The 17,980-nt window shown below is 31.0% G+C and overlaps 1 protein-coding gene across 5 annotated transcripts in view; it reads left to right on the top strand.

Annotated features, from left to right (window-relative positions):
* STXBP5 (syntaxin binding protein 5) overlaps positions 1–17,980 on the top strand; it is a 193,261-nt gene that overhangs the window by 102,358 nt on the left and 72,923 nt on the right. For all 5 annotated transcript variants that reach the window (XM_074309604.1, XM_074309600.1, XM_074309602.1 and 2 more), the window contains exons 10-14: positions 12,023–12,177; positions 15,667–15,739; positions 17,228–17,375; positions 17,461–17,528; positions 17,852–17,892. In XM_074309604.1, the coding sequence (XP_074165705.1) occupies positions 12,023–12,177; positions 15,667–15,739; positions 17,228–17,375; positions 17,461–17,528; positions 17,852–17,892 (485 nt within the window). The remainder of the gene's footprint in view (positions 1–12,022; positions 12,178–15,666; positions 15,740–17,227; positions 17,376–17,460; positions 17,529–17,851; positions 17,893–17,980) is intronic.

The raw sequence follows: 17,980 nt of genomic DNA, 5'->3' as shown, positions 1-17,980 counted from the left end.
ATTATTTTCTCCCTTTTGTAGCCTTATTATTAAACAGACAAATTTGATTTTTATTAAAAGCAAAAGGTCGAGAATGTTCAACTGAAACCCAGAATTTTCTCATTGTAATTTTCTAGCATATTTTATTTAACTGCTACCTTTGTACTTTTCAAATTGTCCAGAACATAGTTACTGAATAAGAAGTTATATATGCCCCTTTCCTCCCAAGAAATACCCCCCCACACACACAAAACAAAATATAATATAACACCAGACAGTTTCAAAGACATTTTTGCCTGAAACATCACGGTCATGGCTTAATTAGATGCCTTGATATTCCCATGAAGGACAATCTAATAATTCTTAAAGCAACTATATTATTGGGAAATGTAAAAACTTTAGCAGTGTGTAGTGATCTAATTTTTCAAAAATATCTACAAAGAACTGTTTCTTAAAAATTATTTTACCTGGAAATTACACAAAACATTGGAATAATATAAAACATTAAAAATCCAGTGGAATCTTCTTAAATATTAATCTGAATAGTGATGTCATCTATTAAGATACTAAGATTTAAGTTATCTCTTGTTATGCCAATATTAAAAAAAAAAGTCATCCATAATTGATGCTATTGGCCGAAATCTTGAAGTATCACTTTTATTATTGATCAGCTAATCACCTAAAAAAGTTATTGAATATATTATTTTTTAAAATTTATGATTGTTAAATTTTGGGGTATAATTTTTCTACTATGTCTAGCCATCTAGGCAGCTATGTACTGGGCCTGAAATCAGGAAGACTCGTTTTCCTGAGTGGACTCAGACAGCTGTGTGAACCCAGTTGGGCAAGTTACTTAGTCCTGTTTCTCTAACTTTCTTTATCCATAAATGATCTACAGTAGGAAATGGCAAATCATTCCAAAAAAGCCCCAATGGAGTCATAAAGAATTGAGACTTGACCCAAACAACTAAATGTCACATGTGTAGCAATGTAGGATAGACTTTTATTCTTGTCCCTTATAATTTCTTATGTATTATATAATATTTTGCACCTTTCTTCAATTTAAAATACTGAAGTGGATCTTTGACACAATTTGAACTCTTTCCCAGATTGTAATCCATCCCAGCCTGCCCAATCTTTGTGATTCTTATCCCCATGCCTTCCCAGAAGTTCAGCACAAGGGTCCTATGCCAGTCTTTCCTTTATTCTAAGGGTACCAACCTATAAGCCAGTATTTCTACCTGTCATTCCTCACCCTAACATAATATCAGTCTACTTTCTTTTCTTGTCATAAAATTCTCAGATGACATTTACTCCTGCAGTTCTTTAAAGTTCCTCATTATGTTTATGTTACAGCTTACTCACATCAAACATATTCTTTTCCATTGCCCTCTGTGTAGTAGTAATTATTAATTCTTGAAGACTGTTATATTCTATGTTTTATTGAACAGCAAAAAAAAAAAAAAAAGTTAAGCATTAAAAAAAATAGTCCTTTGTTTTCATAGGAATTTGAGGGTCATTATTGAAGCTTTGCATTAATGCAAAGGGCAGTCCAGGCTATTTTATTCCCTGTGTTCATTTCTAGACCCTATTTTTTTCTCTGCTGTTTGAATAAGACTTTCATATTGATTAACAAACTCTGTAGGTTGTCCAGCCAAATCTATGTTGAAATCTGGACAATAGACATTCTGCATTTAATTGGTGTTTCCTTTGTATCTAGTCAGATTACATTCTTTTGATTGATTACAGATCTTATTTAGGAGACACTGAGGCATTTGCAATTTGATTCCATCAGCATAGTATTATTTTTAAATAAGTCATCTGGAATATTTAATATCCACAGAGAATCAGATTTCTCTTCTATTTTAACTGTGGTGTATCTATTTAATCATAATGGATAACATTTTTTAGCAAACATCAGTTTGTTTTATTTTCCACTGTATATTTATTTTCTGAAGGTCATTGAAAATAATTGTTTTAGTTGTTATATTTTTCCAGAAAATCTTGAATGATTTTAATATATGAATAAGAGACACTTTTTAAAAAAAGAACCTATGAAGCAGCATTTTGTTCTACCAAATCAAATGCTTTTTCATAATCAATAGCTAGCATGATACTATATTCTTTATATATTTTTATCCGTTATGAAATATTAAAAATGTGATTCATTGTTGAATATTATCATTTGTAAAAACCTTGCTTCATACTACTGTTCTCATTAAGCATATCCTTGATTTATGCACAAATGACACATAAGAATTTTCGAGAAATAACCATGGTTTATAGATTAGTAGTTACTGATATTTTTTAAGTCTTTTTTTGATGTTGATAAGTTCAAAATTTTTTTCTATGCTTTTAATACATTTTCCCCTTCAGGTATTTGAATGTTAGTTTTAAAATTCCCTCTCAATTGTCTCTTTCAACATTGGTCTCCTTTATATACACATGGTTTCATTAGGTTGACTTTTCCTCTTTTGTTTTCTTTAGTGCCATTTTTATCTTCCTTATAATTCACCATAGGCTGTAAAGTTAGGATTTGAATGTAGTGCTTCCATTGTTTTTAATGGAGAAAACATTTTTAATAATATATTGTTCATATTTTTTACTTCCATTCTATTCATATTTTTATAGAGTAACTTTGTTTAATTAGATATCTTATACTCTTTCAAAACAAAATCTGTATGACCTCTTCAGTAACAGTGCCAAGGAAGAAAAATACCATTGTTGATGATTTAAATGTGACATCCTTGTCCAGAAAAATCACTGGAGGAACTAAATCATTTCAATTTTGGTATCCTTCTTTTAGATTAAATTAAAGAAAAGAGAGACTTTGCAGCTAAATAGAGTGGCAAATAGATATTCCTTGGGAGAGACAAAGAAAGGAATTGATAGAATGGGTTTTATAGAAAAATCAAGAGTAATAAGACATATGCTATAATGGAGTATTAGATTGTCATATGTATCAATTCTGATAAGTATTTGCAAAAAAAGACTATATTGCAAATGTCTCCAGCTTTATACAACAATACTGATTACTGAGAAACAAAGAATTAGAGAAATTGTATAAAGATCATTTGAGACTTCCCAGTTTAAATCAACATGCCCCTTGACTTCCCTGAAGGGAGGAAGATAGAGTTGAGGAGAAAATGTATAGGAAAGCAAGGATCAGGAAAAAAGAATCAAAGAGTTTAAAGACTATAGAGTATACATTCATTTCCTTGCCTTTTTGCTTCCAGTCCTGTAACTGCACCCTCCATCCCCTACTCTGATGATTGTTGACAACTTAATGCATCTAGGCAGCTTTAGATATCCAACCATCCTAGCATGATAATAATCCCTCTGCTTTCTACTTCTTATTCTCAGAACAATGAAAATGCTAACTGTTTTTGGTAGAGATAGTTTTCTTATTTAGGAATTCCTTCTGCTAGTGATATCACAGATTTAGTCCTATATCTAATTAAATAGCTAAACTCTTCTAGCCTTCCTTGTTCCATAGTGCATTTTTCTTCTGTCCCACTCAACACTCTACCAAAAAAAAAAAAAAATCCATTATCTTATCTTACTTTCCCTAACTTTGATTTTTTTTTTTCAAAACAGCATCATAAGATTTGGATAACAACCCAGGTCTCTCTCTCTCATCATCATGTAACTCTTAATATTCTTCACAAAGGAAACCATTCTGTATTGATTAGAAAATTTATCTAAATGTAAAATTCTCTTGCTACCTGTTCATACTTTTTCTTTGTCCAAATGTTATGTAATACCATTATTGCCTTTTGGCTTATTGGATTTATTTGACTTTTTAATGCTATTATGGTGAGATAAACAGTATCTGACAAGACTATTCTGTTTGTATAACTCCTTTCAATGGCACATTTCAATGAAACTATTTTTGATGAAATATAAGTTGAAAACTAAGAAAGTTTGAAGCTTAATTATATTACAGATTTTACTTCTGTTGACACTTAGCCTAATTGAAAGATGATGAAATCATTTTTAAAATCTTTAGTTTCAGTTTGATTAATCAGACATTTGTTAAGGATTCACTACATGCAAACATTGATTTGAACTTTTAATATTTGAATTTGATCTTTGATATTTGAATGGATTTGTAATCTAATTGATAGGGATACAGGAGCAGTGGTTCAAATTGTACTCCATCCATACCTTCTAACCCCAAATCATTCTTTTCTTTGTCTGGTATCTCCTACATATGCTTTCTCCTCCATATCTTGACATAGTGTGGGCTTTTCTAAATTACAAATTCAATCATGTACTCTCTATTCAGTCAATTCCAGTTATTCCTAATTGTCTCTAGGATTAAATATAAAATTCTTTGATTTATAAAATCCACCATAACCTGCCTGCCTGCCCTTTACCCTTTCTAGTCGCTCTAATTATCTTTTGTATTTATACTTTGATCCAGTGACACTGGCCTCCTTCTTGTTCTTCAAGCATGACATTCCATGTTGGGAGTTCTTCAAACTCTGAATGTTTTCCTTCCTGACTTAGATGCCAGAAAGTGTTAACTCTCTTTGCCTCGGCATCTTGACTTTCTACTGTCCCACTTTCAGAAAGCTGTCTCAATCTCCTTTTTATGCTAGTGCCTTTTCTTTTTCTTTTTTCTTTTATTTATTTATTTATTTTATTTTATTTTTTTCCCTGAGGCTGGGGTTAAGTGACTTGCCCACGGTCACATAGCTAGGAAGTGTTAAGTGTCTGAGTTCAGATTTGAACTCGGGTCTTCCTGAATTCAGGGCTGGTGCTTTATCCACTGTGCCACCTAGCTGCCTTGCTAGTACCTTTTCTTTGAGGATTATCTCTAATTTATCCATATATAGTCTGTCTGTAGTTGTTTTTATGTTGTCTTCTGCATTAAACTGTGAGATATTTGAGAGCAGGCAATGTCTTATGTGTTTGTGCGTGTGTGTGCATGTGTGTGTATCCTCAGAGCTTATATGGCTTGTCCATAGAGGATTGAGTTATTTCTTTCTTTTATTCAGCCCATAATATCCAAATGATATCCTTTATGTTATGTTGTCATAGTTATCAGCTCCAATAACAGTTGGAACTGATTCAAACCTATTATTTATATATATATATATATCACTGTCTGGACCTTTGGGTTTAAACTTCATCTTTAATTCTTCAGAACTGTTGTTATCTGTTAATATAATCACTGAAAGAATATTGAAATTAGAAAGATGGGGTTCAGTTTTAGCTTAGAGTATAAAAAGAACTTTGTGGTTTTTTTCTTTTTTTCTGATCAAAGTATTTTTTTCTTTAAAGCTTTTTAATTTTCAAAAAATATGCTTGAATAATTTTTTGCCAATGACCCTTGCAAAACCTTGTGTTTCAATTTTCTTCCCCTTCCCTCCATGTTCTCCTCTAAATGGAAAGTAATCCAATATATATTAAACATGGTAAAAATTTATATGTTAAATCCAATATGTGCACACATATTTATACAATTATCTTGCTGCAGAAGAAAAATTAAATCAAAAATAAAAGTGAAAAAGAAAATAAAATGCAAACAAACAAGAAAAAAAGTGAAAATGCTGTGTTGTGATCCACACTCAGTTCCCATGGTCCTCTCTCTGGTTGTAAATGGCTCTCTTCATCACAAGATCATTGGAAATGGTCTGAATCACTTCTCTGTAGAAAAGAGTCACATCTCTCAGAAATGATCATTGTATAATCTTGTTGTTGTCATGTACAATGTTCTCCTAGTTCTACTCACTTCACAGCATCAGTTCATGTTAAGTCAGTCCAGGTCTCTCTGAAATCATCCTGATTGTTTCTTATGAAACAATAATATTCCATAACATCATATATCATAATTTAATCTGCCATTCCCCCACTGAGGGGCATCCACTCAGTTTCCAGTTTCTTGCCACTTCAAAAAGGGCTGCCACAAACATTTTTGCACATGTGGGTCCCTTTAACTCTTTAAGATCTCTTTGGGATATAAGCCCAGTAGAAACATTGTTGGATCAAAGGGTATGAGCATTTATTATAGCCCTTTAGGCATAGAACTCTGGGTTTTTTTCATAGCCTATGTTGCTTCTCTTTAATTCTTTATCCAATTCATTATTCACCATCTGTTTGTTGAAAAGGACCTTGACATCAGGGAGAAAAAGTAGCTTTTATACATTCTCAAGTGTAAAATGAAGAGTTATTTGCAAGAATTTAGGCCATAAAGGCCTGAGACTGAACTTATATGTTAGCTGTACAAATTTAGTAAAGCCAACCTATGCAAGAGATGTTATGGAGATAGAAATGACTGAATGTAAAGACTTAGAACATAGGCAGTGGACCTTAATATAATGTATGAAGGTCTTAATTTTTAGTTAAACTTTAGTTTTTTTCTTAATTTTTTTGTTTCCAAATCTACTTTTCCTGTTATGTCATTCTTGATGATGATATTAAGAGGATCAGTTCTTTGTTATTTTCAAGAAATATTTTAAAATGTTGGAAGAGAGTCATTCACATAATAATATTTAGGATAAGACAATGGATAAAGCACCATCCCTTGGAGTTAAGAGGAATTGAATTTAAATCTGACCTCAGACTATTGATACTTACTAGCTTGCTATATGTAGATAGGTAGCTAGGTAGGTAGATAAATAGATTGATAGATAGATAGACATACATACAGATGGACTTAATCAAATGCTTTTTAAAAATAATCAGCAAACATTAAGTTTAATTCTCAACACATTTTAGTCAATTACTGTAGAGAAGTAGTCTGTTTTGTAATATAAGTTGTAAAAGACTGCCTGTTTTCTTTTTATACCTTCAAGAATACTCACAATGTTATAACAATTTTTTCTCACCAAAATTTCATAAAATTAGTAAAGTAAGCATATATATATGTATATGTATATATATATCAGTATTTTTTATCCTGAATTGTTTTTTGTTCCAATGCTTACCTAATCCTCTAGTATCCTCCCCTCTGTCATATTAATTAAGAATCCATAAGCATTTTCATGATTTTATCACCTTCAGCATTGACCTCCTTTGTGTATATATAGTTCAATATCTTTTTTCCCTAACTTTTTTTAAAGTGTAATTTCTACTTTTTGGGACAATTGGGAATTCAGATATTTCCAATCCAAATGTGGTGTCATTAATTAGGGGTAGGAGTTTGATGTTGAAATTTTGAGAGAGCTTTTCCACTCTTCATCTGTTTTCCTATTTAGTTTTCATGCTGAAATGTCCTTAGGATAGATCTTGTTTAGTTGGACTTTTCATCAAGTTATTCTCCTGTCTCGTAGTGCTATAGGAGGTAGTAGCATTCATAACATTCCATCTTTGATATCTATAAAATATGATAAGCACAACTTTATCCTAAACCTGTATTGCTTTTGGTTGTTATCTTCTTATTTGGAGAAATAGATCATCTTTGTTGATGGAATTTTTTCTTTTAAATTCATTTAGTTTCCTCAATTGAATTTTATAAGTAGCATTAAGAAATAGTAATAATTTGTGCTGATACATTTTTTAAAAATTCATTCCTAATTTTTTTTACATCTTTAGTTGTTTTTTAAATAGGTCAGGTTCAAATTTCCTCAATTAGGTATCATATTTTCTTATTTTTAATTTGCTTTAGTACTGATTTTGATCTTTGCTATAATTTATTATTCTAATTAATCAGGGAACTGATGGAGAAATTACTCTTAAAGTAAGTTATTTTCTATTTTAAATGTAATCTATTTTAGATAAATATTTGTGTGTATACATATCTCTATACAAAGAGGAAATATCTCTATTTATATCTATATCTATCCAGCTAGTACTAGCTTATTAGGGCATCCCAACTCTCCTTTTAAAGGAAATATTTGTGATTAGAAAATTGCTCATTGTCTACTTGAGGAGTCTCTCTCATCCTTCTCCAGCCCCTTTGTTTTTGTTTTGTTTGTGTGTGTGTGTGTGTGTGTGTGTGTGTGTGTGTGTGTGTGTGTGTGTGTGTGTGTGTGTGTGTGTATTTTAAGGCTTCTTTGCCTGGAAATAAACTTCCCTGGATATTGGCTTCTGTCCCATTCAAATATTATCAGGAACATTATCTAATTGGTAAAAATTTTTCTTTCCCCTTTTTTTAGGATGCTTAGATACAGGCTTCGCTTTCCCAACTTTGGTAACTACTGAAGAAAATTAATTCCTTCCTGGCTTGAAGAGCTTTTATTTTCCTTCTGTAAAGGAAATATAAGCATTTTTGAAAAGGAAAACTATGGTATTTCAGTTTTGAACAAAATAAAGACATTTTTATCAGTTGCTTTAGGAGTACTTGTGTATTAGAACATGTCAGGAATATCATCAGGGACAAATAAGCAGAAACAAATTTTAAGACCAAAATCATCAAATATTCTAGAAAAGAATAGTCAGGTCATCAATAGATTCTTGCTATTCAAAGTATGTTCCTGGTGTATTGCTGAGTATAATGCTAGTGTGAAGCTGACTCAAAGCATGGTACATGATGCTAATGTGTTACTTTTCTTTTCCTGCAATGGAAGAATTTAGGAAGTTGTGTCAGAAGTATTTTATAAAAAAATCATTATTTTTTAGAAATTCATTTAAAAATTTTTTGAATCTTCCTCCTTTCAGCTGTATGGTATCAGTTATCCATGTGAAGTTATCCAAAACCATTCATAGTAAATATAAAAAGAGAGAAGAAAAAATACACAAAAATATTCTTCAATCTGTACTCAGAGTTACTTATTATTTTTTCTCTTGGGAAGCATTTTTTAATCAGGATCCTTGGGAATTATCTTGGATTATTGGATTGATTAGAATAGCTAAATCTTTCTTAGTTGATCATCTTTACAGTTCTATACAGTGTTCTCCTGCTTACTTCATTTTATATCAGTTTATAAGGCTTCCCAAATTTTTTTTTCCTGAAGCCATCCTGCTTTCTTATAGCACACTAATATTCTATCACAATCATATATCATAACTTGTTCAGCCATTTCCCTAATTGATGCACATTCCCTCAATTTCCAATTCTTTACCACTTCAAAAAGAGTTGCTGTAAATATTTTTGTACAAATAAGTCCTTTTCTTTGACTATATCTCTTTGGAATATAGACTTATGGTAGTATTGCTATTCATCACCAGAGTATATGAATTTTTATATCCCTTTGTACATTGTTCCAAATTGTTCTCCAGAATGATTAGACCAGTTCACAATTCTACTAACAATACATTAGTGTATTTAATTTTTCATATCCTCTCCAGTATCTGTCATTTTCCTTTCTGTCATTTTAGTCAATCTGAGAGATTTGAGGAGATACCTCTGAACTATTTGTTTGCATATCTCAATTAAAAGTGATTTAGAACATTTTTTTCATGTCTATTGATAGATTTGATTCTGATAAATAGAATTTTTAAAAAGAACTATGTGGACCTGAAAGTTTTCTTTCTCTCTCTGATGAATCAGAAAATTTTTGAGTAAATTGTAGTCTTTCTGCAGTGCTTCCTTCCTAGCTTTACCAGCTTAGCCATACAGTTGTTATTACACAATAAATATTAACCAGACAACCCCTTAGTTTCATGGAACCCAAAGAACAAAAGAAACTTTGACTTCTATTCCCAATATTCATCTGTTGAACACTGGCTATGTTATTCACTATAGGATAGGCTTATTGAATATGTACAGTAAGCTTGACTTTTTTGAGGTGCTATAGAGAAATGGGACCTATGACTTCGTATTATTTATTTAATCAAGGTGAAATAAGTTTTAGTTTAGTGCTAATTATTGTGGAATTCAAGATCACAGAGATCCTGATATAGAATCTGTAAAGTATAAGTCAGATAAACCATCCAAATAATTGCTATATTTTAAGTTATAGTATTTTTGAAGAAGAGGGTCATTTGAGTTAGGACTTGAATCCATGGTAGGAATCTTCTGGGAGAATTCTGAAAAAAAAATATCTCAAAGCTGTTTTATGATAATAATAATTATTGCTTTTGACTTCAGAGTATTTCAGATTTTAGATTACTAGGATTTGATTTTTAAAATAAAAAAACTTAGCATTCTTATTTGTATCATGTTTACCTGTAAACTCAGCATAAACTATCTGAGTAAAGGAACTTCATGTTACATATTTATCTGATTCTACTTAGCACAGCGTATTATTTTTTATTAATTTTTTTTTTTTTTTTAGGCTGGGGTTAAGTGACTTGCCCAGGGTCACACAGCTAGGAAGTGTTAAGTGTCTGAGACCAGATTTGAACTCGGGTCCTCCTGAATTCAAGGCTGGTGCTCTATCCACTGTGCCACCTAGCTGCCCCTTGCACAGCGTATTATTAAGTGCATACTATAGATTTGATAAATAATAAATTATACCTAGCTGCTGAATATGAAGAATAAAAATATGACAGAAAATAAGAAACATGCTTCTTTTACTTCTTTTTTTTTTAAGATTTACAAAAGATATATTTTTTAATCTTCATAATGGCTTTTTATTTTCAAAATACATGCAAAGATAGTTTTCAATATTCACCCTTGTAAAACCTTGTATTCCAAATTTTTCTTCTTCCAGTCCTCCACTCATCTACTAGACAACAAGTAATCCAATATAGGTAAAACGTGTAATTCTTATAAACATATTTCCACATTTGTCTTGCTGTACAAGAAATATCAAATCAAAAAAAAAATAGAAAGAAAAAGAAAAGCAAGCAATAACAAAAAAGGTGAAAATATTATATTGTGATCCCACGTTCAGTCCCTATAATTTTTCTGGATGCAGATGGTTCTCTCTATCACAAATCTATTTCACTTCTATTTTTCAGTAAGCAATATTCATTGATCATCTACTTTATGTACTCAGCATTATTAGAGGCATGAGAAGCTTAAAAAAAGGCTTGTACAATTTGTTTTAGTGAAATATTAATTAGTTTTGGAACAAATTATAGGATACGTAGAATACTGATAAATTTAGTGATGTCGATTCTAAGAAATTCAGAGAAGGAAAAAATTATTGAGGGTTTGATGAGTTATCAAGTCTTCATGCAAAAGGTATAACTTTGTAGTTGAAAAGAAGGGATTTGTTTTACATAGATTAAAAAAATTAAGGAGAGGGCATTTTTAGTATTGAAAATAGCATTAATAATGACAATAATAGATGTCAATACACTGTCATATCATGTCTGGAATTAGAATTTCAATTTCAGGAGTAACTCAAAATAGTTTGAAAGATGTGATAAACCAGATAATAGTGGGTTTTGAAAACTTTATTGAAGAATTTTAGACTTTGTGAGATACATAGTTAATGAACAAAAAGAAATGTGTTTTAGGAAGACTCATTGAGCCATATTGTTTATAATTTAGAAAATAACCTGGAACCAAAGACAATTTTCCTGGACCCAGTAATGAATTAATAAGAATCTAACTGAAATAGTAATGAGAATCTGAACTGAAATAAAAATGGGATTAGAGTGAGAGGAATAGGAAGGGGATGAACTCAGGTACACTTCAAAGGATGGATTGCTAGGACTTTTTTTTTTTTAATTAAATATAGGAGAAAGGGGAAAAGTTATGAAAAGATAAAGAGAAAGGGCACAATGATGACTCATTCTAAGAAATATAAAGATCATCTGTCCTTATCATGGATAAGCTTTTTTTTTTCAATCTTTTTATTGTAGATATGCAATTTGGTGCAAATATATTAAATATTCAAATGATTTCATGATCTATCCTACCTGTAACCATAACAAATTTCCATGAGGATTACTTTTATTTTTTTCTATTTCATTATCTGAGGTCATATTAAGAATGCTAATACAGTTGTATTTTTATTTACCTGAGGTATAAGAGATTTTGTTCTGACCCATTACTTTTTTTGAGATAACTAATACTTCTTTTCATGGATAAGCTTTTAAAAACTTTTTATTTTGTTGTGACAAATTCAACATAGATTATTTTCATAATAATAATTTACTAATGTAAAGTTATTTTTGATAATTTTATCAAATGACAATAATATATGATACACCCATCCATATGTTTTATAACCAAAAGTGTTTCTTTTTCCATTTTCAGGGAGCCTTTTATCATTCTTTCAGGTGGTTTGTCCTATGATACTGTAGGAAGGAGACCTTGTTTAACAGTTATGCATGGAAAAAGCACAGCTGTGCTAGAAATGGACTATTCAATTGTTGATTTTCTTACACTTTGTGAAACACCATACCCAAATGGTAAGCTATATAATAATATTCTTTATTCTTTACTTTGTCCAGATTTTTTATTTCATTGTCAGAAGAAACTTCCTTAATGAATGCAGATGACCAACTATTCTGCCCATTACATTGGTCTTAAAGAGTTGTCTGGGGCACTGAGAGGTGAAATGATTTGCCCGGGTTTAAATAGCCAGTATATGTCAGAGACACTACTTGAATTCCAAGACTTTCTCTAGCACTGTACCATACTGCCATACTGTCTATTCTGCCTTTCATGCCTCTTATTATTCAGTTGTGTCTGGTTTTTAGATGCAAGGTCTATATTATAAGAATGTTCCATTACTCATTCTTTCTGGTAACCTTTTGGGGGAATAGATACAATTGTTTCAACTTCTCCTAATTTTTCTTTCCATTTCCCAGGTCCTTTTCATTGTGTGCTATGGAACGATTGCACTATTATTAATGTCCCTCTATCTTAAGCCTTTTTTTTTCACATCCCTTCCATCTTCATATATTCATGACAAATTAACTTTCTTCCAAAGACACTACATCCCTCTATAGTTTTACCTTTTCTTCTCATGCCATTGATGCACTAGGGAAGGTAGGAGTTGTCATGTTTTTTTGTTTAGGTTTAATATATCCACCTATAGTATGCTGTCCTGATCCGTTTAGCTGTAGATCCACCAGTCCAATTATTGTTGCTTTTATTTTTAACTTAATAAGTTTTATTAACTTCATTGTGGGATTAAAACCTTTTTCCATTTAGTGGTTAAGATTTATTTAAAATTTCTTTTCACCACTTGATTAACTGTGGAAAACAATTTTCTGAATGAGACTATTTCCACTTCTTCAATGAATCACAACACCTTATATGTAATGCCAGAGAAATTGAGGCAAAATAGAGATTAGAGAATGTTTGATCATTTATTAAATGGGAAAGATTTACTGGGACCAAATGGATCCATGGTTTGGACCCAGGACTGAATGAGACTATTGTCTCCAAGAATCCAGCAAACAATGTGAGTTCTCAATGACCTATATACACATGGCTCAGACTCAGGGGGTATACTGAGGCAGGGGCAGGGGCAGAGTACTGAGAGCAGGAATGGGTCTCTGACAGGGTGGTCTGAGCCTCCAGAGAGGGATGATATAATAGGGGGAGCCACCCCGGACATGGGGAGAGGCATCTTGATAAGACAGCATCTGACATTCCCATAGCTTGGGATAGGTAGAGGCATTCTGATATTCTAAATCATAAGGTCTTTTATCCTTATCGAATATTCTGATAAAGAGGGAGGGGAAGTGTTACAGGACTGAGGTTTGAGCTGATAATTATAAACTGAAGCAGAGAAATTGAGTCAGGACTGGGTCAAGATAATTAGGGATACTGAATTAAGACAATAAAAGAGAACTGTGACATAACATATATAATATTTTGATGAAGGAAAAAGCTTTACATTTCACTAGAAATCAAGGTATCTACTAGGTCCAGCTATTTCCAGAGCATCTGAATTTAAACAATCTATCATAGAATATAGACTGAGGAAGGGAATGAACTCAAGGATTACCTGAGGATCATTTAAATTAGGCTAGTTTTAAAAACTAGTCAATTGTTTTAGGATATGAGAAAGATCATAGTTATTGAGGAAATAATGTTTTATCATCTCTAGTCACAGAACAAGGAGAAGCGTAGTATATTTACACTCATATGGCTTCTACACTCTATATATTGTTTTCCTGTATTTGCTTACTTTTCATTAGTTTTCACAAGTTTACTCATGCTCTTACTATTTACCAGTTTTTGCAGTGCAGTAATACTTCATTACTTTCATGTGTCATTTGTTCAGACATTTCCAACTTGAAGATCATCTATATGTTCAGTTATTTGGAAACACAAAAAATGGTATTTGGTGTATATATAGTATATGAAACCTACCTTTATTTGACTGATTAGCTTATATGCTTGGTATTTAAGCATAATTCCTGAATAATTGAACCAAATCTTCAATAACAGTCCTTTCTTTTTACAAGATCCTCATTTGCTTTTATCATCTTTTCCCATTTTTGCTGATTTTCTGAGGGTAAGGGCCCTCCTTTTTTTTTCTTGAAATTTTCTATTTGATTCAGTTAACTATACCTTCTTGTCTTCTTCAACTTCTACTCTAATATTAGAGGACTTCAAATATTATTACCTTCCTGACAATGACCTTGACCTTCATTACCTTTGAACCATCCGCAGGGTTGATTATACTTTAGATCTCATTATCTCATAAGTATATCATTTGTATGATTTCCAAATTGACATCTTCATCCCTGATCATTTATTTCTCAATCATCCTCACTCCTCCTGAATATTAATTTACATCCTTACAAGAAGCTTAAATCTTTCTATTCCTCTCTGTTTTCCCAGTCTCTCATTATATCTCACTTTCTTGTCATCGTCTTGACTCTATGTTAATGAATTCTTTAAAAATCTCTTCTTTCCTCCCCCCTCACATTTCCCCAAATCCCCCCACTTTTTATATGAAAAGAGATGTTTCATTTCTTTTCAGATTCCTCCTGCTTATGTCATCATCATTTCAAATCTGCTCCACATTTATCAATTTCTTTTGAAATCATTACCAACTCTGGTTCAATTCACATCAAGGTGTAATAAGCCTTGACTCTTCCCTTAACTATCCTACTCCTCCCAGATACCTCCTTAATTCAGATCCTTATCATTTTTGCCTGCCCTAGTATAATATCCTAATTGGCGAGGCTTTCTTTTTTTTCCCCAGGCTTTTTGCCTCTCTCTCTTCTCAGTCTGCCTTTCACATAGCACTAAAACAATTCATCCCAAGGCACAGTTCTGGCTTTTTCATGTCCTTGATAAAAATAAAAAACTTTCATGCCTCTTCAGAATCAGTAGGTAAAAATAAAGTCCTAAAATTTAAGGCCTCTACATATGACTCTTTTTCTAAACTTACTTTGTTCCACTTATATTCAGTAATTCAATTTTGTCACTAGAGTTGACTACTTGTGGTTCTCAGAGTCATTACTATATTAACTTACTCATTTATCCATTCCAAAGTCTTCATCTTTCTTTAAGGATCATTAGATCCTTAAGTATTAGATCCTAAGTATTAGAAATACTACTTCAGGAAAAGATTTTCATGTATATATCAATAACAAGCAAAAAACAATCTTTTGATTTTTTTTTCATGTAAACACTTGTATAGCTATGATACTGAAATGGTGATAATTGTGTTTATAAATATTCAGATTTGAATTTAGGTTTTCTTGATAATATATAGGCATAAAGATTTGAAATTATGGAAGTCACTGTATTATCAAAATCTGCTGTATAACATATGAAGTTTTAAATTGATCGTCGGGGAATCAGAATGTTAGATAAAGGTTTTGGCAAAGTGAAATAAATGACAAGTAAAACTGCAATCATGAAATTTCTAAGGTCCATTCTATTTTTTTTAATGTTTTAATTTTTTTTCTTTTGTTTTGATATTTTAGATTTTCAAGAACCATATGCTGTGGTTGTCCTTTTGGAAAAAGATTTAGTACTTATAGACCTTGCACAAAATGGGTAAGATTTGCAAGTTTGGAGGTAACAAAAAGATTCATTTGCAATAGAATTCATTGTTACAATTCTTTAAAACTGATTTCAACTGAGCAGTTTCTGAATTATTTTCCTTGCTTGAATTTGAAGAAATGCCTTTTCTCTGATGAAACTTTCTTATTTCATGTGAATAAAATTATTAATTCCCAGCATTGTTTTTATAACAAATTCCAGAGGCTTTCCTTTAACAGTCTACAGGAAAAATATCATTGGTGTTGTAGAACACACACACACACACACATACACACATACACACACACACACACAAAAAAAAAAAAAAAAAACATCATTAGAAGATTCATATAGTCCTGTAATCATATATCTTTATCTCAGTTTAATAGTTTAATTGAATAATTGAAAAGCCAAGTAGTAATTCTTTCACATTAGATCTGTAAAAAGATTTTGTTAGTTAACCTTAGCATTATCAAAATTTCATTTTTATTTTTATATATACTCATTACTTACTATAGTGTCAGATACAAAATAGGTTCTTAATAAATGCTTATGATTTATTAAAAGGTGATTTGAAAAGTATAAAAGCAATATTTTAGCTAAACTCTAAACACGGTAGCATGTTAAAAAATTTAGGAAAATACTTTTTATTTCCCATTTTGTCAGTAGAAAGTTAATTTTTTATTTTATATCATCTGTTTTATCTATAGCAATCTTCTATGTCTCCCTCTTCTCTCTCTTCCCTTCTTCCTCCTCCCCCCATTTCCTATTAAGAAAAGTTGAAGTTAATTAAATATAAAATCTTATTTAGGAATTTGTGCTGAGTATAATGGTTTCTGGTTCTTTTGATCATTTTGAAGAATTCCTATTGCTTCAGGGTCTTTAAAGCTCTAAATAATTGTTTATTTAGCAATATGTATATAAGTTCTTTAAAACCATACATATTTTGTTCATTCAAAAGACTTCTTGTTAGAAGAGAACATAACGTCATCCCCTTTATTTTACCGATGAGGAAACTCTCAATGTAGATCTTTTTTTAGTTAAATTTGAAGTTGGCTATAAGACAAGGAGAGACAAAAAAAATTTTTGCATCTTCAAGTTTTGTTATATATTTTATTTATACTTTTCTAAACACTTTTTTTGGACACACTTGGAATAGTTCTGCATTTCAAAGGGCAGTGATTTAAGTAACACTTCACTATGATAAAATCCACTTACATTAATAATTGCATTTAAAAAATTGTTTATTTCACATTCAAATTGTTATGTAACTGTTTTGAGGATCGTATGGACTTTAAAACTATTAAAGAATTTAGATTATCTAACTATTAAAGAATTTAGATTATCTAACTATTAAAGAATTTTGATTATCTTGAACTTACACTGTTTCAAATCTAATAATATGCATTTAGATTAATTTGCATTTCTATTTTGCATTTAAATACTAAGTAATTTTAGTTTAAAATTGAATGTTCTGACTTAAAATTTTTTCTTGTTGTAAAGGTATCCTATATTTGAAAATCCCTATCCACTGAGTATACATGAATCTCCTGTTACCTGTTGTGAATATTTTGCTGATTGTCCTGTAGATGTTATCCCTGCACTTTATTCTGTTGGAGCCAGACAGAAACGCCAAGGTTACAGCAAAAAGGTACTTTGTATTTATTTTTTTAGCTTTTAGCTGAATCAAATGAATCCTGTGGTTCATTTTTGTAATAGCAATTCTTTTCTTATAGGAATGGCCTATTAGTGGAGGAAACTGGGGACTAGGTACTCAGAGTTATCCTGAAATTATCATTACAGGGTAAGTAAGTTTCTAATCTGATTAAATCAGTAAACTTTACCTGAATATGATTTTGTTTAGTTCAAACAGTCCTTTGCATTGTGATTTTTATGTTATGATTTTATTATTATATTATAATTTTTATTAAAGATAATTCTTTGAAGGACATGCTATTTTGACATTAATTTTAATTTTTTTTATGGCAAGGCAATTCTTTTTTGAAATTAGAAAATGATCATGCAAAATTTAAAGCTTGACAATTGTTATTTTTATTGAGAAAAATTGTGTATGAATATTTTTGCTCATTTTTTCACCACTTTATTGTCTCATGTTTAATTTCATAGGCATGCAGATGGATCTGTCAAGTTCTGGGATGCCTCTGCAAGTAAGTGATTTAGACAGCTTTGAATTATTTATATTTGATGTGTCAAATATATACACATTTTCTTTGTAATTAAAATATTATGAGGTTT

This window comes from Sminthopsis crassicaudata, chromosome 4 (genome assembly GCF_048593235.1).
Source record: "Sminthopsis crassicaudata isolate SCR6 chromosome 4, ASM4859323v1, whole genome shotgun sequence".
NCBI classification, from domain to species: Eukaryota; Metazoa; Chordata; class Mammalia; order Dasyuromorphia; family Dasyuridae; genus Sminthopsis; species Sminthopsis crassicaudata.
Note: the sequence above shows the minus strand (reverse complement) of the source record. Positions and strands in the feature narration are given on the sequence as shown.